The 27831-nt window shown below is 49.8% G+C and overlaps 1 protein-coding gene across 4 annotated transcripts in view; it reads right to left on the bottom strand.

Annotated features, from left to right (window-relative positions):
• The window catches only part of gse1 (Gse1 coiled-coil protein), a 663550-nt gene extending 636414 nt beyond the window's left edge, over positions 1–27136 (bottom strand). For 3 of the 4 annotated variants that reach the window (XM_038806274.1, XM_038806276.1, XM_038806275.1), the window contains exon 1: positions 24998–27136. In XM_038806274.1, the coding sequence (XP_038662202.1) occupies positions 24998–27136 (2139 nt within the window). Of the gene's footprint in view, positions 1–8533; positions 8577–24997 lie in introns of those variants that run through there. The other variant, XM_038806277.1, reaches the window with a different exon arrangement.
• Between the last annotated feature and the right edge of the window lie 695 nt (positions 27137–27831).

Below are 27831 nucleotides of genomic sequence, written 5' to 3'. Positions count from 1 at the left end.
TAGGGACAGTCAGCATGGTTTTGTGAAGGGTAGGTCATGCCTCACAAACCTTATCGAGTTCTTTGAGAAGGTGACTGAACAGGTAGACGAGGGTAGAGCAGTTGATGTGGTGTATATGGATTTCAGTAAAGCGTTTGATAAGGTTCCCCACGGTCGGCTATTGCAGAAAATACGGAGGCTGGGGATTGAGGGTGATTTAGAGATGTGGATCAGGAATTGGCTAGTTGAAAGAAGACAGAGAGTGGTAGTTGATGGGAAATGTTCAGAATGGAGTTCAGTTACGAGTGGCGTACCACAAGGATCTGTTCTGGGGCCGTTGCTGTTTGTCATTTTTATAAATGACCTAGAGGAGGGCGCAGAAGGATGGGTGAGTAAATTTGCAGACGACACTAAAGTCGGTGGAGTTGTAGACAGTGCGGAAGGATGTTGCAGGTTACAGAGGGACATAGATAAGCTGCAGAGCTGGGCTGAGAGGTGGCAAATGGAGTTTAATGTGGAGAAGTGTGAGGTGATTCACTTTGGAAAGAATAACAGAAATGTGGAATATTTGGCTAATGGTAAAATTCTTGGTAGTGTGGATGAGCAGAGGGATCTCGGTGTCCATGTACATAGATCCCTGAAAGTTGCCACCCAGGTTGATAGGGTTGTGAAGAAGGCCTATGGTGTGTTGGCCTTTATTGGTAGAGGGATTGAGTTCCGGAGCCATGAGGTCATGTTGCAGTTGTACAAAACTCTAGTACGGCCGCATTTGGAGTATTGCGTACAGTTCTGGTCGCCTCATTATAGGAAGGACGTGGAAGCTTTGGAACGGGTGCAGAGGAGATTTACCAGGATGTTGCCTGGTATGGAGGGAAAATCTTATGAGGAAAGGCTGATGGACTTGAGGTTGTTTTCGTTAGAGAGAAGAAGGTTAAGAGGTGACTTAATAGAGGCATACAAAATGATCAGAGGGTTAGATAGGGTGGACAGCGAGAGCCTTCTCCCGCGGATGGAGGTGGCTAGCACGAGGGGACATAGCCTTAAATTGAGGGGTAATAGATATAGGACAGAGGTCAGAGGTGGGTTTTTTACGCAAAGAGTGGTGAGGCCGTGGAATGCCCTACCTGCAACAGTAGTGAACACGCCAACATTGAGGGCATTAAAAAATTTATTGGATAAGCATATGGATGATAAGGGCATAGTGTAGGTTAGATGGCCTTTAGATTTTTTCCATGTCGGTGCAACATCGAGGGCCGAAGGGCCTGTACTGCGCTGTATCGTTCTATGTTCTATGTTCTACTTAATATACAGCTCGACCACTTACACCTTTCGCAAGCAATAATCTATTAAACTACAGTCTACACTATGCTAATACTGGTCTCATGCACTATGTCTTAAACTGTACTCTGCTCTTTCTAACACTCTCCCAGAAGCCTGAGAGTTAGTCCTTTTTGTAGCTCTGTTCCCAGCTCCATCTAGTGATCAATTATGATATTACATTAACCCTTTATAGACTAGACAATCTACATAAAGTGTCACAAATGACACTCCTTAAAACTTACCTCCTTGACCAAGGTTTCAGTCTACTCCCCTATCACCTTCTTACATGGCGCAGTGTCGAACTTTGTTTGACGATCGCTCTCGGGAGGCATAGTGCAACGGGTTTGCTATGTTAAAGACACAACAGTGTTGCAAGTTGTTGTTGTTGTTTATGTCCAAGGTCAAGTTTTATTTCAAAACTTGTCTTTACCCGGGAAGCCATTTGTGCCGAATGTGAACAAACCACATCTGGAGTGAATCTGGGTCCTAATCGTACACGTACGATTAGTATATGTATATGTTTATATATATATAGCACTTAAAAAGGGAAAAATCCACAAGATCCATTTTTCACTCCTCCTATTCAATTTTTGCTTCACCTTTTAGCATTTTGTTTTCAGAGCAACACTAGAAAAATAATGTGTGAATCCCACGCAGTAACATATGTCCATGTTAACTAAACATGGTCAAGGTCTGGACGCAATCTCCCAGCCTAGTCTCAAATTGCAGGGGCTTGAAACACAAGGGCTCGGACCTGCAAACAGCAGACATTTCGGCTCATGACCAGTTAAAGAAATATATCATTTTGCAATTGAAACATCTGAAAGCATTTTCAGTGAGGACGAAGATGTATAACGTCGGAAAAAAGAGCACCCGTTCCACAAAGAAGAAACTTGCATTTATGCAGCATCCTTCGCGACCAGAGACTTTACAACCATAGGAGTCCTTTTTGAAAGGCAGCCTCAGTTGTAACTGGCAATGCTAAATGAAAGATAAATGTTATCCTGGGCACTGGGGAGTACACCCCTACTCATGAGATTGTTTACGTTTTGTACTCAACACCCTGAACCTTGAACCCACAATCTTCGGACTCAGAGGCAAGACTGCTCCCCACTCAGCCACAGTTGGCACCAGAAGCGCAATGTTCCACCAGGAACAAATCAGATGAATGATGAGCGTTTTATTTTTGGGTTAAATTTGTTAAGGGAGGAATGTTGGTCAAGATTCCAGGAGAGCTCCCGCTGTTCTTCAGCTGTCTTCTTCGCATTCTCGTGCCAGGCTCATGCTGCCAGCTCTCGATTTATGAGCAGCTGGAGGTGGCCACACGGAGTAAACGGACCATGTATGTTAAGGCTGCTGGCTAGGAAGGCCCTTTCCAAACTGAGTCGGCAGCCCACGGCCTTACAGCATTTGGCACATTCAGATTTGGTTTTGCTGCTCCACGGACAGGACTCCAGGATCAGAAGCCAGCGGTATAACATAAAACCTGGGGGCTTTCATTTTTGCCGGATGTGGCAGGCAGAGTCAGCGCCGGCCCTAGGGTTGCTGGTGCCCCGGGCAAGCTGAACTTCGGCGCCCTTCGGGGGGGGCGGGGCCGGGGGGGGGGGCCCGAGGGGGAGGGGCGCGGAGGGGGCCCGAGGGGGGGGCGCGGAGGGGGCCCGAGGGGAGGGCGCAGAGGGGGCCCGAGGGGGGGGGGGCGCCGAGGGGGCCCGAGGGGGGGGGGGGCCAGAGTGAGCCCGAGGGGGGGGGGGGGCGCCGGAGTGACCACCGGCGAGCCTGGATCCATCCGCCATGTTTGTGCGGGGCGGCCTGAGGGAGGGCGGCCACCGCGCATGCGTTGGTTGGCACCGGCCCAACTGCGCATGCGCGGGACCCGAGTCTTTTACGCGGCGCCCCTAGCACATGGCGCCCCGGGCGACTGCCCGAGTTGCCGGTACCTTGAGCCGGCCCTGGGCAGAGTAATACAACACAGAAGAAGGCTATTGGACCCATTGTGCCTGTGCTAGCTCTTGAACATTGTTGTGCAATTAGCCCCACTCTCCTGCTCGCTCTCCATAATCCTGCATTTTTGTTTATTTTCAAGTATACACAATTCCTTTCTGAAAGTCATTACTGAACCTTCCTCCATTTTCAAGCAGTAAAGTTAGACAAGTCAACAACTTGCTCCTGAGGAAGGAGCAGTGCTCCGAAAGCTAGTGTTTCAAACAAACCTGTTGGGAATTTAACCTGGTGCTGTAAGACTTCTTACTGTGCCCACCCCAATCCAACGGCAGCATCTCCACATCATAAAAAGAAAATTCTCCACATCTTCCTTCCGGCTCTTTTGACTTCATTTAACCTTCCACCTGAAGGACAGCATCGCCAACAGTGCAGCGTTTCTTCAACACAGTATTGGGAGCATTGGTCGAGTCAGGTGCTGGCATGGGGCTTGTATCCGCCACGGCCTTCTGATCCAGAGACGGGAATGTGCCAAGTGACCAGGCGGTTGTGGTGGAAACAGAGGCCAGTCAGACACAACGCATTTCGGTACGGCAAGTCAGAGGAAAAAAAAGGTGGAAATGCATAGCAGGACAGTTAGCATCTGTGAGAAGTTAACACGTTGGACGTTGCCCTTCATCAGACTGGCGACTGGCATCTTATGAAGAGAACATGGTGGCTGGAAACGCTAAAGTGTTAAGTGGATTATGTGCTCGAGTCTCTGGGATAGGATGTAACGGGAGCACAGTGGTTAGCACTGCTGTTTCACAGCACCAGGGTCCCAGGTTCGATTCCCGGCTTGGGCCACTGTATGTGTGGAGTCTGCACGTTCTCCCCATGTCTGCGTGGGTTTCATGCGGGTACTCCGGTTTCCTCCCACAAGTCCCGAAAGACGTGCTCTGAGGTGAATTGGGCCTCCTGAATTCTCCCTCAATGAACCCAAACAGGCGCCAGAATGTGGCGACCAGGGGATTTTCACAGTAACTTCATTGCAGTGTTAATGGAAGCCAATTTGTGACAATAAAGATTATTATAATATTATAAACGGACAATCTTCTGACTCAGAGCGACAGTGCCATGCCTTACCCGATTTGTACCGTACAACCATTAATTTCTGTATCTCCAAAAACTGGTAAATAAAGTGAGTTAAGATATTAACAACAGGGCAGCACGGTGGCCTAGTGGTTAGCACAACCGCCTCACGGCGCTGAGGTCCCAGGTTCGATCCCGGCTCTGGGTCACTGTCCGTGTGGAGTTTGCACGTTCTCCCCGTGTCTGCGTGGGTTTCGCCCCCACAACCCAAAAATGTGCAGAGCAGGTGGATTGGCCACGCTAAATTGCCCCTTAATTGGAAAAAATAATTGGCTAATCTAAATTTAAAAAAAAAAAAAAAAGATATTAACAACAGTGTTGTTATTCTGTCATGTTAGACAACACAGAGACAGGCCATTGGCCAGAGTTAATAATCCCGCATTACTTTTCGATGGGACAAGTCTTTCTTTCAGAAGTTATTGGCATCAGAAATGCAAGTTCAATTTGTCACCCGCGTTAATCTACTGAACCTCAAGAACTTGTCAGAAAGTAAAACTGTGCGAATGGTTGCAGTACAGGAGGCCATTCGGCCTATCCTGTCTGTGATGACTCTCTGCACGAGCAATTGACCTGGTCCCACTCCCCCACCTTTTCCGTGAGTTGGTGGTCACTGTGCGACCAGGTAGAGGTGTAATAAAGGGCATTTAAGCCCATGGAACCATACCACAGCCAGGAATCAATACCTTGGCTAGTGAAGCGAGAAGGGAGAGGAGATTTCAGAAAAAGACTGGAAATTAAACAAACATCAAGGAAGTGTGTTTAACAAAGGCATCTGGGGAAAGAGAACTTTGGTTAGCAGACAATCTTCCTCTTACAAGGTGGGCAATTAATCTGTGACTAGGCTTCAACTCTGAACAGGCTGGGGCTCTTCTACAGAAAAGGGAACAGGCTGAAGATAGAGTTTTTTTTTACAATTATAGTAAACTTCAATCAGATACACGTAAAGAAAATTATTTTACTTGTAGTGGGAGATGAAATCCTGGTGGCACAGCACACAAGAGTCGCTAATAAACTCTAGGGAATTCAGAAGCAACCTCTTTATTAAGAGAGTGGTTAGAGTGGGATCTTGCTACCACAGGGACTAATTGATGCAAATAGCATCGATAGATTTAAGAGGAAGCTAGATTACACAAGGGAGAAAGGGACAGGAGGATATGTTGGTCAAGTGATATGAAGTGGAGTGGCAAAGGTTCATGCGCAGGTTAAACCCAGGCAAAGAGTGGTTGGGCCAAACGGCCTGTTTCTGTGGACTTTTCATGACTTTATCCAGGGTGTAATAAGGAGGCACAAGGGGCCAAACTCTCTCTCCCCTCGCCCGAGCCACTAAGACCAATATCTGGTCACTGAGATCAAATAACTTGGCACCAAAGTGCAGTCACGCAGGACCTCGTGAGTGCTGATGGCGGGCGGGTCACTGCGTAGGTTCGCAAATCAGTGCAGTCGGCCGCCGCTCTCTCATACCTGGTGAAACAATGGGTGGACAATTTGGGCCATCGGGAACATTGACCGGGAGTTAGCTACATAAACACAAGATCCTCCATCAACCCTCACTAAACAAGCATGTTCATCAGAAACTACCTGCAAATCAGGGATCAACAACAACAGCAATATATTTATATAGCTCCTTCAACAAATTAAAATATTCCAACGTCCTCTCAGAAAGCTTTATAAAACTAAATTTGATACTGGCCAAAGAAGTAGGTTTTAAGGAGCATCTTTTTTTTATAAATTTAGAATACCCAATTCTTTTTTTTCCAATTAACGGGCAATTTAACGTGGCCAATCCACCTCCCTGTACACCTTTTGGGTTGTGGGGGCGAAACCCACACAAACACGGGGAGAATGTGCAAACTCCACACGATCTGTGACCCACCAGAAGACTGGCGCAAAAAACCGGCGTCCCCGGCAGCGGGGCTGGCCGAAAGGTTTTTGCCAGTCAGCGCATGCGCCGGCAGTGGCGTCACTGCCGGTGCATGCACGATGTGGCGTTCTCTTCCGCTTCCGCCATGGCGAAGGCCGTGGCGGCCGCGGAGGTAAATAGTGCACCCAGGGCACTGGCCCGGAGTCTGAGCGGGGGGGCCCCGATCGCGGGCCAGGCCACCGTGGGGGCACCCCCGGGGTTCGATCGCCCCCCGCCACCCCCAGGACCCCGTGGCCCGCTCGCGCCGCTGATCCCGCCATTCCAGAGGTGGTTCAAACCTCGGCAGCGGGAGAGGTCTCCCAGCGGCGGGACTTCGGCCCATCCGGGCCGGAGAATCACCGCAGGGGCCTCTCCGATCGGAGTGGCGAGATTCCTGCCGCCGCCACTTCCAGGGTGGCGGAGAATCTTTGCCACGGCGGGGGTGGGATTTTCGGCGATTCTCCGACCCTGCTGTGAGAATTTCGCCCCAGGTCAGAGGCTGGGAATTCTGCGACAGGTAACTCACTTCCTCATTCCCCAAAATCTGACCACCATCTACAATACACAATTCAGGAGTGTGATGGAATATTCTCCACTTGCCTGGATGAGAGCAACTCCAACAACACTCTTAGAACATAGAACAGTACAGCAGAGAACAGGCCCTTCAGCCCTCAATGTTGTGCCGAGCAATGATCACTCTACTCAAACCCACGTATCCACCCTATACCCGTAACCCAACAACCCCCCCTTAACCTTACTTTTTAGGACACTACGGGCAATTTAGCATGGCCAATCCACCTAACCTGCACATCTTTGGACTGTGGGAGGAAACCGGAGCGCCCGGAGAAAACCCACGCACACACGGGGATGACGTGCAGACTCCGCACAGCCGGGAATCGAACCTGGGACCCTGGAGCTGTGAAGCATTTATGCTAACCACCATGCTACCGCGCTGCCCCCTTAAGCTCATAATTACCCAAGACAAAGCAACCCACCTGATTGATATTCCATCTACCACTTTAACCATTCCCTCCCTCCAGCAGGGAAGCACAGTGGCAGGAGTGGGTACAAGATGCCCTGCAGCAACTCACTAAGGCTGCTTCCAAAGGCACCCTCAAAACCTGCAACCTCTAACATCTAGAAGGACAAGGGCAGCAGACACATGGGAACACCACCACCTGCAATTTCCCCTGGAAGACACACACCATCCTGATTTGCACTTTGCCGTTCCTTCACTGTCACTGGGTCCAAATCCTGGAGTTCCCTCCCTAACAGCATTGTGGGTGTACCTATACCACATGGACTGCAACGGTTCAAAAAGACCACCACCTTCTCAAGAGCAATTAGGGTGGGTAATAAAGGTCAGTCTTGCCATCGGTGCTCAAACCCCTGAAATAAATAAATAAAAATGTCTCGCCACACTGGTTGGTGATGAGTGAGTCCTGGAGGTGAGGTTGACAAGTTATTTTGTACTAGCCAGGATTAATATGTGTCATTCACACATGAGCACTCCCACACAATAAAAGTCTTTGTGGGTTGAATTTTCTCCTTCCTTTCCTGTGGACACGGAGACCAATTGGAATGACCTTCCCCACCTCACCTCGCCCTCTGACCCCTCCTACCCCCATCGCAGGTCACAGAGTTCACAGATAAAACCAGCTGTATTCCTATTGTGAATGGATCTGTCTCCAGCAGCTTCAATGCCTTCAGCAGCTGTACCATTTCAGCAAAGAGTCTGTGCTAATAGACTGTGCTCTCATGTCTGCATTGCTCCAGTGAAGGCCAGTGTAAGCTGGAGGAACAGCACCCCATCTTGCGGTTTGGAATGTTGCAGCGTTGAGTTCAGCAGCTTTAGACTGTGACCTTTCTCCTCCATCTTAAACCCCATTTTAAAAAATATTCCACACATGTAGTGCTTCAATGCAACTCGCCCTCCCCCTCCCACACCAGGAACTCTGATTTTTGTTCTTAAAGTTGCGACATTTTGTTGCAATTTCTCACGGCTACACTTTAATACCTGTCTCATCCTCCCTCTCTTCGATTCTGATGAAGAGCCAAGCGGACTCGAAACGTTACCTCTGCTTTCTCTCCTTACAGATGCTGCCAGGCCTGCTGAGTTTTCCCAGCATCCTCTGCTCCTGTGCTAATCGTTTCTGTTCTTAACTATAAGAAAGCAACATCATAATACCTTCAAATCTGGAGGCACATCCCAAAGCACTTTGGTAGAATGGGGAGAAAAATTAAAATAATTGAGACTAGACTTACCAACAAGTGAAGAGGGCACTCAATAGTGTGCATTTCTCCGCTGCGTTGTGTTCACTCAATGTTATTATAATTGTGCAGCTCTTTCTGGAATATTGTGCTGAGAAGGGCCAGTTTTTGTGTCCCTTCACTGTCAGGCCAGACTACCTGAAGATGCTGGGGATATGGTTCGGAACATAAGAACATAAGAAATAGGAGCAGGAGTAGGCCATCTGGCCCCTCGAGCCTGCTCCGCCATTCAATTAGATCATGGCTGATCTTTTGTGGACTCAGCTCCACTTTCCGGCCCGAACACCATAACCCTTAATCCCTTTATTCTTCAAAAAACTATCTATCTTTACCTTAAAAACATGTAATGAAGGAGCCTCAACTGCTTCACTGGGCAAGGAATTCCATAGATTCACAACCCTTTGGGTGAAGAAGTTCCTCCTAAACTCAGTTCTAAATCTACTTCCCCTTATTTTGAGGCTATGCCCCCTAGTTCTGCTGTCACCCGCCAGTGGAAACAACCTGCCCGCATCTATCCTATCTATTCCCTTCATAATTTTAAATGTTTCTATAAGATCCCCCCTCATCCTTCTAAATTCCAACGAGTACAGTCCCAGTCTACTCAACCTCTCCTCATAATCCAACCCCTTCAGCTCTGGGATTAACCTAGTGAATCTCCTCTGCACACCCTCCAGCGCCAGTACGTCCTTTCTCAAGTAAGGAGACCAAAACTGAACACAATACTCCAGGTGTGGCCGCACTAACACCTTATACAATTGCAACATAACCTCCCTAGTCTTAAACTCCATCCCTCTAGCAATGAAGGACAAAATTCCATTTGCCTTCTTAATCACCTGTTGCACTTGTAAACCAACCTTCTGTGACTCATGCACTAGCACACCCAAGTCTCTCTGAACAGCGGCATGCTTTAATATTTTATCGTTTAAATAATAATCCCGTTTGCTGTTATTCCTACCAAAATGGATAACCTCACATTTGTCAACATTGTATTCCATCTGCCAGACCCGAGCCCATTCACTTAACCTATCCAAATCCCTCTGCAGACTTCCAGTATCCTCTGCACTTTTCGCTTTACCACTCATCTTCGTGTCATCTGCAAACTTGGACACATTGCCCTTGGTCCCCAACTCCAAATCATCAATGTAACGGCTGGGGCGTGCACCAAAAACTGGGAGGAGCGCATTGCCAAGGTAAGACAGAAACTGGGCTGGTGGGAGCAATGCTCCCTCTCCATTGCGGGCAAAACCCTGGTCATCAGTTGTGAGGTACTCTCGGTGCTACTGCACGTAGCGCAGGTCTGGCCCATTACCCGACCCTACGCCGCAGCAGTCACCCAGGCCATCTTCAAATTGATCTGGAGATCCAAGATGAACCGTGTCCGAAGGGACACCATGTACACACCTCTGGATAAAGGAGGGAGGAACGTACCCAACGTCTCCCTCATCCTGATGGCCACCTTTGTGTGCAGCTGCATCAAGCTGTGCGTAGACCCCCGGTATGCAAACACCAAGTGTCACTACATACTGAGGTTCTACCTGTCCCCGGTGTTACGAAGGATGGGCCTGGCCTCATTACCGCGGAACGCTCCAAGTAGTTGGACCGTGCCATACCACCTGACCCTCGTGGAAAAATTTCTGAAGGAAAACACCTTTGACCACAAGGCAATGAAGCAGTGGTCTGCACGTAATGTCCTCGAGGCCCTCAGGGAAAAGGAGACTGTGGAGGACGTTGGATGGTTCCCTGAGCAGACTGTCAGAGTCATCTGGCAGAACGCCTTATCATCAGAACTTTGAAACAAGCACCAAGACCTAGCTCGGCTGGTGGTGAGAAGGGCCCTCCCCGTCAGATTCTTCATGTACACCCGAAGGCTCAGCACCGTTGCACGCTGCCCTCGGAGTGGCTGTGGGGGAAATGAGACAGTCACCCACCTCCTTGTGGAATGTGCCTGTGCAAAGAAGGTCTGGAGAGAGATGCAGTGGGATTTGTCAAGGTTCATCCCGAGCAGCTCTGTGACACAGGACTCTGTGCTCTACGGACTGTTTCCAGGGACACACACCGAAACAAAGATCAACTGCTGCTGGAAGGTCATCAACTCGGTGAAAGACGCTCTTTGGTCTGCCAGTAACTTGCTGATCTTCCAGTGCAAAGAATTGTCCTCGACTAGTGTTACAGACTGGCACATTCCAAGGTCCAGGACTACGTGCTGAAGGACGCACTCAAACTTGGGGCAGTTGCCGCCAAAGCGCAATGGGGAAAGACCACTGTGTAAGGTCTAACCAAATGTACACTGAAGGGTGGGTAACAGTGTAAAACCCCTCGGTATGGGGCATTAACACTCCAATCTATAAAAGAAACATGACCATGTAAATATTTAAGAAAGAATTGTAACGTAAAGAGGGATATGTGTATAATGTCATCCAATTGATTGGAAGAAAGTCAAGGGAATGTGTAACTTTGATGGAAATGTACAGTCAAGACAATTCAAAATGTTCTGTCATGTTTATTATAGGTTTTATGAATAAAGTATATTTTTTGAAAAAAAAAATGTTTTCCCTGCCTGGATGATGCTTTAACTACAAAGTTGAAAAAAGAAATCTCACTAAGGAAGCTTCAAGCCAATTCATGTCCGACAGCCTGCTCTGAAAACCCTGCTCACAACTTGACAAATTGTACCACAGCAATTTAGATAATCCACAGCATTCTATTTAAATGAAGTCAATTTGCCCAATCTCAGAATGTTTAATGTTTTATAAAATTCCAGGATCGTGATCTGGATCTTCGCCAAAAACCTGATCAGTTTTTCCTGGGGTCATTCCTTATCTGTGTACCAAGTTTCATTGAAATCTCATCATTAGTTTTTGAGGCTCATTTTTTAATAGGCAAACAGACTAAAGGAGGTGAACCACCATTAGTAAGGCACCATTATGATTGCATTCCATCTCATTCACAAACTGAAATGACTTGAGGCAATAATTATTAATAATAATAATAATAATAATAATAATAATAACAATCTTTCATTGTCACATTATGAAGTTACTGTGAAAAGCCCCTAGTCGTCACATGCTGGCACCTGTTCGGGTAAGCCGGTATGGGAATTTAACCCGTGCTGCTGGCGTTGTTCTGCATTACAAACCAGCTGTCTAGCCCACTGAGCTAAACCAGCAACTACTTCCAGCAGCAGAAGATCCTGACTTTCACCCTTACCATGAAAGCAATAAGGTTTTAGTCTGTGATATTAAATTGGCGTTATCCAGTATTACATTTGATGTTGATGGCCTATGATACAGCAATACTAGAACCACAAGTTCCATAGAACATTGGATTAAGCCACTGCATAATGAAACGGTAAGACAGAGTACAGCAAAGGACGGAGAATTCAAACGAAAAACAATGTGGGCGGCATGGTGCACAGACTTTAGCACTGCTGCCTCACAGCACCAGGGACCCAGGTTCGAATCCGAACTCAGGTGACTGTATGGAGTTTGCACATTCTTCCCGTGTCTGAGTGGGTTTCCTCCGGGTGCTCCAGTTTCCTCCCACATTCAAAGATATGCAGGTTAGTTAGACTGGCCCTGCTAAATTGCCCCTAGGTGGGGTTATGGGGATAGGCTGGAGGATTGGGTCTCAGTAGGGTACTCTGTCAGAGGGTTGGTGCAAACCCAATGGGCCGAATGGACTCCTTCTGCACTGTAGGTATTCCATGTATAAGTAAGGAAATAACACATGAAAAGTTAATCATGTTGAAAGCAAAACATAGAACAATAATACACAAGCCATGAATTTAGTTTTGCCACCCAAAGGTGGAAGATTTGCCTCGGTGTAATATAGTTTCATCAAAAATCTTTAAGTGCTTCAATGAACTACTTTAAAATAACGTGACTTTTGTTGTGCAGGAAAATGTAGCAGCCGTTTGACACACAGAAAGATTCCACAAGGAGAAAGGCAATGACTGGAAGTTATATTGGCAAAGAACCCAGGGATCTCACCACTTGTGTTTGAACAGTACCACGGGATTATTTTTCTAACACTGCTGCAGTCACTCAGTACTGCTCTGGAGATTCAGCCTGGATTGTGAGCCCACACTCTGGGGCAGGACTTGAACCCACACCTTTCAAGAACAAGGCATCAATCTCAGGAGGTTACAAATAAGACCTCATGCAAACTGTCTCTTTGCAGGCTCCCCACCCGTAACTTGGGCCATGTCAGGTTTAGTTGATGGAATGGGGGAATAGAGGCAGATCCCTCGAGACATACATAGAACATTGAGTGCAGAAAGAGGCCAGTTGGCAACTCGAGTCTGCACCGACCCACTTAAGCCCTCACTTCCACCCTATCCCCATAACCCAATAACCCCTCCTAACTTTTTGGACACTAAGGGCAATTTAGCATGGCCAATCCACCTAACCCGCACATCTTTGGAGGAAACCCACACACGGTTTGAACGTGCAGACTCCGCACAGTGGGGAATCGAACCTTGGACCCTGGCGCTGTGAAGACACAGTGCTAGCCACTTGTGCTACCGTGCAGCCCTTTAAGACCATTTAAGCTCAAGGTCAATTTTCCAAATCTGAGGCCTCCAGAATGGATGGCAAGTCAGGAGAAGAAAACCCATTGCTCCCTGATGCGCAAGGCTGCTGAATGAGGCTGTTTGCCCTGATTTGGAAAATCCGCTCCCCCATGTCAGTGTTATGCAATCCTGGCTGGCTTCAGATGCAGAGTCGGACCATCGCGGCTCACCCTAGTGCAGTCCTCTCTGTGCCTCCAGCGTCAGGAAACCTGCCCCCTCCCGTGCCACTGCCACGTTCCACACAAACATCCTTTCAACTTCGTGGAACAGAGGTTGCCAATGAAATACCCATCACTGCTGAGATATGCACAACGGATAAAATCTCCAGTGAAATATTTTCAGAATTCGAAAAGGGGAAAGGCAGCTGAACCGGGCTCAGCAACTTCCTTTTCAATCTTCACTTACTGTTTGGCTCTCTCTGCATCACAAGCTGTGCCCCTCTGACAGCTCACAGCTCAGGCAGCGCTGAATGCACTTAATAACCTTTCTCCGCAACCACCAGATAGTTTCAAAGAGGGACAGAAACTAATAATAACTAAAGTAAAGGCTAACTTTTCCAACTTCACCCGAATAATATTTTTTGTGACCTTGTTGATAGGTCAGTACTAAATATTTATCATACATATTTAGGCTTCTCGTCTTTTAAACTTTTATACATATTGGTGTGTGTGTGTGTGTATAAGCATCAGAGTCAATAAACAGCAACTCAGAAAATCCGATGAAGCATCATCAAATGAGCTACACCACAAGTCACTGGGTTGGCAATCTGGGGTCCCAATTCCTCGCATGGTGGCTTTTACAAGCTTGGCCAGGGCGCCTTGCCAAATGGAAACTCAGGAAGGGAAAAAAAAATAGAGAAATCAAATCTTTTTAAACGGCCTGGTGAGTCATTCTGACTACTCCAGTGTGCCTCTTTGGAGACCGGTCAAAAATGGTGCAAAAATTCAATCATACAGCTTGACTTTTAGCCCTTGTCGGGGCCGGGAACAGGGGCAAATGGGTGCTCGAAATAGAGTGGCTGTCATCTCCCAACCCAGCGTGGGGGAGGTCAGCAGGGCTACCCACCCACACGTGGGAGAGCAGTCAATTCAGCTTATTAATGGCCACTTCAGGGCGATGCAAAGGATGTTGACTGGGATTTTCCAGCTTAATTACCTGGAGGATGCCTTCTCCCAGCAACAAGCCACAGGGCCAATGCTCCAAGCAGACTTTCGAGGTTCTCCCTCCTTGCCTGGGTGCAGCAGCAGCCACAGGCCATTCTAGGGAGGGTTCTTCCCCACTCCCACCCCTCAGTAATGGCCTAACTGCAAAGGCCATTTTTAACTTAACAATAATTGGAGGATGCCTCCATTTCAAAGCTCCCTCTCCCTTATTTACCTGCCATTGCAGTCTGTTGTTTCTTTCAAGCTTGAAGGCCTCTGATTGGCTTGCTGGCTTCAAGAGCCCGCCCACCGATCTTCATTGGATGCAGGAACCTACCCTCTGGGCATTAATTGGCCACTCTGGGGAAAGTATCCATGAGTGACCGTTTTCCAAACAATGTGGGTTCCTACCTCCACTTGAGCTTGACGGCAGCGTTCAGAAGCACACAAGGAAAACCCAGCCTATAGATACAAGCCACATAGAACTTATCGCCCAGAAAGAGACCATTCAGCCCAACTGGTCAATGCCATTGTTTATGCACCACAGGAGGCACCTCTAAAACTATCTCTAAATGTTCTCGTAACCTTTCTCGCTCATGTCCTTTTATAACTTCCCTTTAAATGCATCTCTGCGTTTCGCCTCAATTGCTCTACGTGGTCGCAAATTCCACTTTCTAAACGCCCCCTGGGTAAAGAGGTTTCTCCTCAAATAGATTAATTGGTGACCATGTTATATTTTGGCCGATAGCTTCATTCGCAAGGGAACACGACCATAAAAACAGGCAATTCAGGGCGGAAATCAGGGAGCAGATCCCCCAAGGACCTTGGAAATCTGGAATACTTTGCTAAAAGACAGTGGGTACTGTGACAATTGGAGCTTTCAAGACTCAAGAGCCTTTCCCAACAAAGAAATCCATCAAGAGCTATGGAGCTAAAGTAGATAACCGGAGTTGAGGTATACATCAGCCCTGATCTATCTGAATGGCGGAGAAGGGTCGAGGGGCTGAATGGCCCACTCACATTAGCCCCTGGGACACGGGTTCAATTTGACCTCGGGCGATTGTCTGTGTGCAGTTTGCACGTTCTCCCCGTTCCTGCGAAGGTTTCCTCCGGGTGCTCCGGATTCCTCCCACAGTCCAAAAGGTGCGCGGGTTAGGTGGGATTGGCCGGGCTAAATTGCCCCTTAAGTGTCCAAAGTTTGGGTGGGATTGCGGGGGAGTGGGCCTAGGTGCGGTGGCCTTTCGAAGGGTCAGTGCAGACGCGATGGGCTGAATGGCCTCCTTCTGTGTAGGGATTCTATGTTCCCTACAAAAAGACACCCTTAAAAAGAGGGGAGAGCTGGCTGCTCAGAATATTGCCGATCTGATGATTCCACCAACTGGCTTCTGATGTTTATACAATCGACTGAACATTCCACACCTGTAGCTTCATCCCTCCTGGGTTACATGCTTGGCGGGGTAGCTGACACTCATCCCGGTTTCCGCACTGTAAATGCCGTGATTATTTTGCCTTCTGGGAAGTTGGTTCATATCATATACAGGGATATAAAGGAGAGAGCAATTGCTCGCTCAGAATGATTACAAGACAGTAATCAAATCAAGAGGCTCAAATTACATCATAAAACTTAAGTGAATCTGAAATTGTGGTTTCAAATTTGAAACTGTTCCCATGCATCCATTATGTGAGTTATAAGTGCTGGCATCAGGAATTCTGGGGCTAGATGTCTGACTGATCACAATAAGTAGCCTCCCTCCCTCATCTCCAGGCTCTCTGTTTATTCCCTACCCACCCTCAGGATGACATCTCAAAGAGTCCTTCAGGCAGTGCACCACTCTCTCACTGCCCCACTGAAATGCCAGCCAGGGTTAATAATAATCATCTTTATTGTCACAAGGAGGCTTACATTAACGTTGCAATGAAGCTACTGTGAAAATCCCCTAGTCGCCACACCCCGGCACCTGTTTGGATACATTGGGGGAGAATTTAAAATGTCCAATTCACCGAACAAGCACGTCTTTCGGGACTTGTGGGAGGAAACCGGAGCACCCGGAGGAAACCCACGCAGACACGGGGAGAATGTTCACATTCCACACAGACAGTGACCCAAGCCGGGAATCGAACCCGGGGTCCCTGGTGCGGTGAAGCAACAGTGCCAACCACTGTCCGACCGTGCCGCACTCAAGTCTCCGTGGGAACGGAACCTAGGACCTTCAGACCTTCGACCAATCAGTCACCCTGCCACTGTAAGGTGTAAATGGGTGCTTAAAACAACCGAGGAACACACTCCTAGTCTGATATTCTTGGGCTTCAAATCAAACGAGGGGCATTAGGAGACAAAGAGACCTCAGACTGGATACAGAATTACACGCGCATTTTAACATATAAAGCCCAGGGTAATAATACAGTAATATGCAGGGTAATTATACTGCCGTTACCTCAATGTTATCACCAGGTTTATTCTGTAAATTAGTATCAATGGCCTATGGAAATAACCTTATTGACCCAGCACACTTTCTTATTCTGACATACTCCTTACTCCATCAGCTCAAATTGCTCCTATTTTAGTGGCTTAAACGTATCCAACTAAATTTCATCTGAATGTGGTAAAGCTCTCCGCGGACATGAGACAAGTTTGGAAGGTAAATACTACTTTGGGTATTTAGCCAGGAATTAGTTCTCAATCTCCAATAAACGCTCTTTGGCAGCAATGCTTCCTTGCTGGGAGTGAAAGATTACAAAATCCCCATCAAAAACAATGGGCTGGATTCTCCCTTTTTTGGACTGTGTCCCCCACACCGTCGTGAAAACTGCGGTCTTTTACGCCAGGAAAACTGGCGTCAAAAGGCCACAGAGTCACAGCTCTGCAGGCGGCTAGCAGACAGCTGTCGTGGAGCTCGCAGCTGCCAATACGGACCCCCCCCCCGCACTTCCGGGTCAGAGGCCACGCATGCACACGGTGGCGGCCACGAGCGGCCGCGCCATGCTCCATGGCGGACACAGACTTGGACCGTGGAAATAGTGCTCCCGATCGGCCGCTCGCCCGACCAGGACCGTCCGCACAAAAAAAAACAGTCCCGAATGAGGGCCCCTCCTTCCCTCTGATCGGCCCTCCCCCAACTGTGGCGGCCCGGGGCTGAGTCCGCAGCCGCCATGCGGGTATCACAGACGGTGGGATCATGAGTGGCCCTTGCCATCGGGAATTCGGCCAGTCGGGGATGGAGAATAGCGAGGCGGGCTTCAGGCAATGGTCTCAGGTGGTGGAGAATCGAAGTACGCCACTTTTCGGGGGGCGGAGAATTGTGGAACCGGCAACGGACCCGATTTCATGCGGAAAACTGGATTCTCCTTCCCGTCGCCGAATGTGATTTCGGCGTCAGGGTGCAGAGAATCCAGCCCCAAATCTTTGCATGTCTATATATATATAATATAGATATATAGATATAAACAAACACACACTATAAATGTCCCATCATTGAAAGGTGGCAATGAACAAACCATCGGCATTCCGTGAAAACAACAAGGATTAACATGTCCACACTGGGAAATCTTTTATCAGATAAATGATTTGAATATCATGGTGCACATGATAGTTATGATTAATGTTGGTGTTACCAGAATGAAGTCAACCACAAATAGAGCATCAGACCAATTAATGTATTATAATTGTCAAACAGTTATGGCAAAAGAATAGGTGGGAAACTTGAATTATGCATTGCATATGATTCATCTATCAACATCATGAATCAGAACAAGCATGACTGACTAATTAGTAATAGCTTTAAGCTGTGTTTCATTGGTACTAATGTCAAAGTATTGGTGTTTTTCTAAGGGGAGTTCAGCCAAAGAAGGAAATAATTTGCATTTATGTAGCACCTCATGTGATTTCGGGACCTCCCACCGCTCTATCCAATGCTGTAATGTGGGAAGGGTGGTAGCTGATAAATGCACAGCAGGTTCCCACAAAAGAGCATGAACGATTTATTTTGGTGCCGCTCGTCAAGTGTTAAATACTGGCCAGGACACAGGGAAGAAATCCCCTGATCTTCAGGAAAGTGCCATGAAACGTTTCGGGTGGAATTCTCCCCCACCCCCCCACGCCGGGTGGGAGAATCGCCGGGGCGCTGAGCGAGTCCCGCCACGCCGCCCCGGCACCCGCACGCGATTCTCCCACCCCCTCCCCCCCCAAACCGGCGCGGCGAGAATCACGGCTGGCTGCTGGGAGAATCGCCGCTCGCCGTTTGTAATGGGCGAGCGGCGATTCTCCAGCCCGGATGGGCCGAGCGGCCTGCCCAACATGACAGGTTTGCGCCGTCCACACCTGGTCGCTGCCGGCGGGAACAACACGGGAATGCTGGGTAGGTGCAGCCTGTGGGGGGGAGGGGTGTTCTTGCACCGGGGGGGGGGGGGGGGGGCCTCAAAAGTGGCCCGCAATCGGTGCCCACCGATCGGTGGGCCGGCCTCTCTGAAGGAGGACCTTCTTTCCTCCGCCGCCCCGCCAGATCCATCCGACATCTTCTTGCGGGGCGGTCGCGGGGAGGATGGTAACCATGCATGCGCGGCTTGCCGCCGACCAACCTGCGCATGCGCGGGTGGCGTCATTTATGCGGCACCGGCCACGTCATTTACACGCGTAAATGACGCGGCGCCGCTCCTAGCCCCCCGGGGGCGGGAGAATAGGGGGCTGGGAGCGGCCTCCGACGCCAGAGTGAAACACTCCGGGTCGGGACTTGGGGCGCGATTCTCCGCAAATGCGGAGAGTCGTGAAGGCTGCCGTGAAACTGGCCGTGTTTCACGGCAGCCTCCGCGCCCTCTCCCAGGACCCGATTCTGCTCCCCGGTCGGGGCTAGCAGCGGGGCCCTGTGAACCTCGGCATCGCAGGCTTTTTCGAACTTCACTAAGCCCGCGCGCCAAGGGTAACGGCGGCTGACGTGCACGATGACATCAGCCGCGCATGCGCGGATTGGACGGCTCCAACCCACGCATGCGCGGATGACGTCATCACGCATATGCGTGAAACCCGCGCATGCGCAGGCCGTTATGCCCCTCAGCCGCCCTGCGGACTGATCCAGCGGGGCGGCGGAGGAACAAAGAGTGCGCGGGGTTCGGACCACAGATCGCAGGCCCATGCCACCCTTGGCACGGCCGTGGTGCGGCCGTGCCAATCAGTGCCATGGTTCTCGAGAACGGCACTTTGCGGCCGTTTTCACGAACTGTGAGCGCAGACGTGTTTGAGTTCGTGAAAACGGCCGTAAAGGCCTGGGAACTCGGCCCATCGGATAGGGGAGAATCGCTGTTCGCCGTAAAAAAACGGCGAGCAGAGATTCATGTCGTGGAGCGGCCGTGGGGGGGGAATAGTGGGAGGTCGGGAAAAATGTCGGGAAGGCCCTCCCGCTATTCTCCGACCCGTCGTGGGGGGCGGAGAATCGCGCCCGTCTCCCAATGGGAGAATTGCGCCCTTCATGTCCACCTCAGAGAGCAGATGGCGCCTCCGGTTAATGTCTCATCCAAAATATCCTGAAGTGGGGCTTAAACTCATAACGTTCTGACCCTGGGGCAAGACTGCTGCCTCCTGAACCATGGCTGTCACTGTCACTTTAACATTAAGAATGAATTTAACATGAAGTTCTGACGGAACAGCCAGCATTGATGAATGGCAGATGATGCTTTTACCCCCCTTAGGGAAGCACCAGACGCACCATTAGGAAATAGAGAAAATACAACGCAGCAAAGTTGAAGTGGAATAGGACCGAAGATTAGGGTGGCACAGTGGTTAGCACTGCTGCCTCAAAGCGCCAGGGACCAGAGTTCAATTACGGTCTCGGGTGACTGTGTTTGTATGTTCTCCCCATGTCTGTGTGGGTTTCCTCCGGGTGCTCCGGTTTCCTCCCACAGTCTAAACATGTGCACGTTAGGTGGATTGGCTATGACAAATTTCCCCTTAGTGTCAAAATATGTGAGGGTTAGGTGGGGTTATGGGTTTACAGGGATAGGGCGGGGGGTGGGCCTAGGTAGGGTGGACTTTCCGAGGGTCGGTGCAGACTTGATGGGCAAAATGACCTCCTTCTGCACTGTAGGGATTCTGTAGGGATGTAGTTTAGGTCAAGCGAGTATGCAATGGGCTCCTTCAGTCCGGTGTTCAGGGTTTAATGCACTGAGTAATCTCTGAAATTCCAGGCGCAAATCTGCATTGAGGAACACCGAAAATGTCTTCACAGCAGCAGAAAAGTATGTCTCATGACAAGCCGAATGTCTCCTGCAATAGATGAAGGAGTGAACTAGCACAGTGGTGACCAGGAGCTGATACAATTGCTAAACTTGCAAAAGAGGAAGCTGTGGCAAATCACTGGACTTGAAAACACTTTTTTTTTTAAATCATGGCTACAATTCTGTAAACTTTGCAAAATCAGCACTGCTCTTTGTTCAGTAAAAATACTTGACTCAAATGTTTGTACTGAGACACATTCTGAATCCCTGCTCCCACCATATAACACATTTGAGACCCCTTTTGAAGTGTAATTGTGTGTAGATGCACTAGAGGGTGCAGTTATGTAATCTTAGAATAGACAACTTAAAAGATAGCTGTGCACACTTGCAATTATTTAAAAATCAAATAAGCAAAGCCCGCAATCAGACAATCATCGTATAACTGATGCCTTGTTTATAATTGTTCCCAGCTGTTTCCCTACTCCTGGGGTTCAGAGTGTGGGAGACAGGGCTACACATCTGGAATTTTCATTCCCACTCAGCAGTGGAGCGATGTGCATTTTCAGCACTGCAGTTTGAGTGACAGACCACAATTACATGCTCCAGATATCACCAAAATGTTATACCTTTTCCTTTGTCCTGTGCATGTAGGAATGCAGCTATTCCACCCGTGCTTTTCAATTATACCCTCCACCCCCACCACCCAAAACACACGCTTAGCTCCCCTAGGAACACTTTATTCAAATGATGCACTTCACACACACACACACACACAGACACACTAGGCTCAACGAATAACTGCACCCATGTGCTATGCTACTGAAGCATACAGCGCAAAGTCCTGGGTTCAATCCCCACTCTGTTCTGAGTTAGCAGTGTGGGCAGAGCAATGCTCCGGGTGCTCCGGTTTCTTCCCACAAGTCCCAAAAAGACGTGCTTATTAGGTGAATTGGACATTCTGAATTCTCCCTCAGTGTACCCGAACAGGCGCCGGAGTGTGACGACGAGGGGATTCTCACAGTAACTCCATTGCAGTGTTGATGTACGCCTACTTGTGACACTGATAAAGATTATTATCTCAGGAAGTGTGCACGGGCCATGGAAAAAATTACACTGGGACTCAGAGGATTCAGTTATGACGATGGAGCGCATAAACATGGTTTGCAGTCTTGTCAATTTAAGAGATTGAGGGATGATTTGGTTGAGGGATAACAACTGCTAAAGAGGACTTGATAGGGTAGGTTTGGGGTAAAGGTTTCCTCTGATGGGGAAATCGAGGGGAAAGGGACATCATTTTAAAATTAGAGTACGACCATTTTGGAAGGAAATTAGGAAGAATGTTCCCCCCCCCCCCCCCCCCAACTCTCCCTTCCAGAAAGGATTAAAAAAATAGAATCCTTACAGTGCAGAAGGAGGCCATTCGGCCCATCGAGTCTGCACCGATGGCTATCTCAGGGCACCGAGGTCCCAGGTTCGATCCTGCCCTCTACCAATAACTCTGTAATCTAACCTGCACACCTTTTGGATACTAATGGGCAATTTTGCATGGCCAATCCACCTAACCTGCATATCATTGGACTGTGGGAGGAATCAAAGCACCCGGAGGAAACCTACGCAGACACGGGGAGAACATGCAACCTCCACACAGACAGTAGCCCGGAATCGATGGCAAGTCCCTGGCGCTGCGAGGCAGCAGTGCTAACTACTGCCAACATGCCATGCAGCAAATTAGAAACTCTCTTCCTGCAAATGACTGTAGGAATGAGTTGACAGATTTTGATGGATGAGAGTAGCAAGGGATATGGACCTACGGCAGGTAAATTAAGTTGAAGGGCAAACCAGCCATGATCTAATTGAATGATGAACCAAGTTGAAGGGGCTGAATGGCCTATTCCTGTTTGGATGTAATTCAAGTTTCAGTGTAATCCTCATTTTATTCAAGGCCTTGCAGTGTTTCATTGCATTGCTAGAGAGGTATTAGGTGCCTTGTTGTAGTTAAACGTATTTTCAGATGGATAGCATGGTGGCGCAGTGGTTAGCACTGCTGTCTCACGGCGCCGAGTTCCCAGGTTCGATCCCAGCTCTGGGTCACTGTCCGTGTGGAGTTTGCACATTCTCCCCGTGGTTGCGTGGGTTTCGCCCCCACAACCCAAAGGTGTGCAGGCTAGGTGGATTGGCCACGCTAAAGTGCCCCTTAATTGGAAAATATTAGGTACTCTAAATTTCTTTTAAAAAAACATTGTATTTTCAGGAAAGACACAGAATGGGAATGGCAGTACACAATGTGGCGAGGCAAAGCCAGGTCACTCACTAGTGGCACAGTGGTTAGCATTGTTGCTTCACAGCGCCAGAGACCCAGGTTCGATTCCGGCCTTGGGCGACTGTCTGTGTGGAGTTTGCATTTTCTCCCCGCGTTTGGTGTGTTTCCTCCGGGTGCTCCGGTTTCCTCCCACAGTCCAAAGATGTGCAGATTAGGTGGATTGGCTACGATAAATTGCCGCTTAATATCCAAAGGTTAGATGGGGTTACGGGGATAGGGCGGGGAATTGGGCCTAGGTAGTGTGCTCTTTCGGAGGGTCGGTGCAGACTCAATGGGCCGAGTGGTCCCCTTCTGCACTGTAGGGATTCTGTGATTCTATAAAATCCCTGCAAAGAGCAAGACTGTTTATTCAATGCTCTGTGTTCATTTTGTGGGGAATTCTAATGAAAGCCTCATGGAAAACCGGTGGAGACTGTCAGAGACCATCGTGCAGGATAAGGGTTAAAAACATGCAGAAACAGGGGAACAATTATAACTGTAAAACATCCCCAGAAGATGAATTAATCTTTATATACAGTATGCTGCACTACTGTGCAAGTTCAAGTTCCCATGCAAAAACTCTCTTCTCATGTAAAATGCTCAATTGCACCAAGATGTAGCATTTACCTATTGCCTGGTTCATTCATTTAATCTGAAACTTCACTACTTGCTAAAGGTTACACTGTGCAGAAACAGGGAAGTGGGCTTGCAGCGGCTGGCTTTCCCGAAAGGTACATGCCTAATGGGAAAGAAAAGTGCATTCTTCCAGATGGAAGGGCCACATCCTTTGTCGGAAAAATGTTTAACAAACAAAACACTTGCCAAGCACTTAGACCCAATGAAGGAAATTGAGTCAAAGTCAGCATTGTGAAAATATTGTTTGCATGTGATGCAGCACTGCACCGTAGCCTGGCTCATGCACCTTATTGGTGGTGAAAGGCAAAAACAATAAAAAGTCACCCTGGAACTTAATATCCCATAGTTTGTGCAACTCTCTGAATTCTCCCTCTCAGACTACGCGAGTGTTTCACGACTCAGAACATTCTCCTCATGCACAAGTAGGTTATGAGTAAGATCTACATTGACAGATATTTCACACTTCCAAGAGTATGCAGGCAAGATATATATATTTTTTAAATCGCAAGTTAACTGTGTGGCTTTGTGAAAACTTCACATGTCCACCCATTACACTTTGCTGCCATGCCAGTGATAACTCCGTCTGATTCAGTCTCAGTCAAAATAATGCACAGCTGCTTCTACCACACAGTGAGTATTGCCTCTTGGATGACTGAGGTGAGACAGGGTTATTCCTCTGCAAGTGACAAAACAGGAACACATGTTCGTTGTAGCAAGGGCAAAAAGGATGATGACCAATCAGCACTGATGTAGCAGAGCATCTGTCCTATTGGTCAGGCAACAACTGCTGTCAAATTTCCTTGATAATCCAAAGAACAGTCAGCCCGATATTCACAGGTTACGGATCATCTGAGCATTTTGAGAATGAGATCAGAAGTAACCTCCGAAGACGATAGCCATGTTCTTACAAAGTGCCAGTGTGCTCACATGGGTTGATTGTCTTGATACAACAATGCCTCAATAAAAGTTTGAGACTTAACTCTTTGAGTAACATCGTTACAACTTGTAAAATATGTCTTGCCAAGTTCAATTGATTTTAAAAAATAATTCCCATTCCTAGTCCTAAACGTTAGAGGCAAACGTAGTGAAAATCAATCCTAACTTGTCGTGCGAACATTCCCTAGAATGAAGCAAAACAATGTGAAGACTGCCGAGTTGAAGGGACAGGACCTCAAATAACATCACAACATTCCATCTCTATTTCAGGACCAACAATTCTTCATCACTTTATATCGGGCATGTGGGCACTGCGCTTTGGTTGTGCGACCACAGCCACCAGGTTACGTGCTTGGCTCAATTTTCGGCTTTTCCTTGGGTAAGTGTTCTCAGATAGTCAGGGCACCCACTCAGGTGGGCACCATCTGATCAGATTTAAGATGCTTTTGTGAGTGATGTTGTAACCTGTCTCACACCCAGGTGACATGAAAAGATTACCGTCCCCAACTTTAGTTGTTATCAATTGAGATTAATTTGGGATATCTTGAAGTACAGCAGGCAGCCAGGCACTGAAAACCAGCAAAACAACACTATTATTCCCAAAGTGATAGGTCAACTCAGAGGCAAATGTACAGGGGCACCAGCAGACTGAAAATAAACAAATGGTTTACCTTTGCGTTACTGGATGATAATAAAGAATCCTTTTGGCTTCCTTGTTTGAGGCAGTTCCCAGCCAGTACCACAGCTCTGCAATCCTCGCAGGTCCCGATTGTCAAGTATTCGCCATTGTCCACCACAAGAGCTTCTGCCACCCGCGGTGCATGTAAGAAGACAGGAAGTCGGTTTATGGTGATGGTTTTGAGGCCAAGATTGCGCCTTCTCTCCTGTCTGCAGAAGAAGCAGACAAACATGTCCACCTTGTACTGCCTGGACCAGGGGCTGCTGGGATGCTGAGAGTTCTTCCCACGCCACCACTGCTCGAGCAGGTCATGATAGCACAAAACGCAGGCAAATGCCAGGCCAGTCGAATCCACAGGCTGGGCTCGGGCTGGGCGCAGGTAGCTGGCCAAGAATGGAAAGAAGGGTTCATGGTCGCCATGGCGGCTGGGGGGATTGACGTTCAACTGAAACTCCCGCCCGGGTTCCAGCTCCGTGCCACATAGCAGGCACACAGATGTGCGTCCCGCCCTCAGCGTCTGGCGGGCCACTGCGTTTGGATGAGAGGTGCCAGCGTTGACTTGTAGGTACCTCCTGAGGAAGGCCTGGGCTGACGAGATCAACTCCTCGCACTCCGACACGGTGTAAGCTGCCCACATATCCTCCAACACGGCGTAGCATCTCCTACAGCAGCTGACCTCCCCACACTCGGACATTGCTTTGGAATTGGGGGGGCATGGCAGGAGGCGGATGAATGGGAAGTACATGGGGTTATCCCGTGCGTTGCCGGTGAGGCTCCGAGAATGGACAGCTCTGGTCTCCCTGCCACAATCCTCACCACAAAGGTAGCAGCCCGACAGAGGGGTTTTCCTGCCACCGCCCGGGTCCCTCTCCCCGATGCGTTTTGTCACTGTGCCCAAAACGGCAGCATTCAGGGGCACCACATAGAGCCTCTGCAGTACGGGCACATTCGCCATCTCAAAGCCTTGCCACTGTTGCATTAACGACACGTGGCAGAAGGAACAGATCAAGGTGCTGCCCTCTGGGCTCAGCGGGCATGCTCCCGGCGGAGGGTTATGAAGCCACAGGAAGGGGAAGAAGGGCTCACTGGAGGTGCTCTCCTGCTTCTGAACATGAACCCTGTGCTGTGAATTCCGGAGCAGCCTGGCACCGCAGATGAAACATGAGTGATCCTGGGGCGCTGCCGCACTCCTGGCTTTCGCAATGACGCTGCCCGCTTCCCTCACCTGTCTGTTGATCCTGGCCACCTCCTGGACGCTGATCTCCCCGTTCTGGCCGACGTCTTTTGCCCGACTGCCAGGCACGCTGAGCTCGTCCTCCGAGGATGTGCCGCCACAGACGTTGCTGCCGTCGCTGAACTTGAATGGGGTCAGCTGGCCTGGGGTCTCATCCGAGGAGCTGGTGGCCGTGTGGGGGGACATCCCGGGCGTGGGCACGGAGTCGGCATCCGCCTCTTGCATCGCCCTCAGGTAGGCGGCGTCCCGGTGCTGAGCCTGGTGGCTGTTGGCCAGGTCCTGGGCGGAGGGGGTTCCAAAGGGCAGCGCCAGCCCAGGGGAGAGGTGGTGTGCCCGGGCGGAGACGGTGCCCAGGCCAGGGTGGGGAGGCTGGGCGAGGTGGTCCAGCTCCAGCTCCTGGTCTGAGATGTCCTGGTCAGACAGGGAGGACAGGGAGCAGTCCAGCAGGTCCTGGCTGGCACTGCCCCTGCCCTGCACCAGGCTGCCCTCGGGCTGGTAGCTGGGGTTCCACTCCTGGGGCGCCCTGCGGCTGTCACACTGGTGCGGCCTCTTCAGCCAATACATGCGCTTGTCCACCGCGGTCCGCGACCTCTCGAACGCCTCCCACTGTTCGCCCAGGAAGCAGCGGCACACGGAGCACACCCACACCCAGCCCTCGGCACTGACCGCCCGGGCACCGGGAGCCGGCTCCTGCTGCAGCAGGAAGGGGAAGAAAGGCGAGTCACAGCCGTCCCGGACCTGCAGCTGCTGCTCCCGCCCGGGGCTCATCCAGCCCCCGCAGATGAAGCAGTGCAAGCGGGCGGCGCCGCCGGCCAGGGAGCTCTCCTCCCCGGGCGCGATCGCTGCCATCAGCCGCTCTTTCCTGGAGACCGGAGCAGCCGCCGCTTTGTGGCTCATCCTCCTGGCGGAGCTGTGTGTGTGTGGGGGGGGGGGGGGTGGATCTGGCTGCTGGGGGGGGGGGGGGGGGGGGCTCTGGCTGCTGAGGGGTGGGGGGGTTGGCTCTGGCTGCTGAGGGGTGGGGGGGTTGGCTCTGGCTGCTGAGGGGTGGGGGGGTTGGCTCTGGCTGCTGAGGGGTGGGGGGGTTGGCTCTGGCTGCTGGAGGTGCCGCTATCCCCCCCTCCTCCCCTCTCTCTCTCCCTCCCTCCCCTCTCTCTCCCTCCCTCCCCTCTCTCTCCCTCCCCGGCCGCACTGTACACTCAGATCTCTCTCACAAGCTGCTCCAAACTTTGCCCAGCTCCCCCCCCCCCCCCCCCCCCCTCCTCCAGCTGGCAGTACAGCGCCATCTCCGAGTCGGCATCTTCACGGTGCCACAGTGCAACTCCCACTCAAACTTCCAGAGCCCACACACCAAAACTTCACCCCCAGGGGCTGACACACACACACACACACCAAAACTTCACCCCCAGGGGCTGACACACACACCAAAACTTCACATTTCACCCCCACCCCCAGGGGCTGACACACACACACAGACACACATCAAAACTTCAAACTTCACCCCCACCCCCAGGGGCTGACACTCACACACATCAAAACTTCAAACTTCACCCCCACCCCCAGGGGCTGACACAGAGACACACACAGAGACACAC

This window comes from Scyliorhinus canicula, chromosome 9, assembly GCF_902713615.1.
Source record: "Scyliorhinus canicula chromosome 9, sScyCan1.1, whole genome shotgun sequence".
Lineage (NCBI taxonomy): Eukaryota > Metazoa > Chordata > Chondrichthyes > Carcharhiniformes > Scyliorhinidae > Scyliorhinus > Scyliorhinus canicula.
Note: the sequence above shows the minus strand (reverse complement) of the source record. Positions and strands in the feature narration are given on the sequence as shown.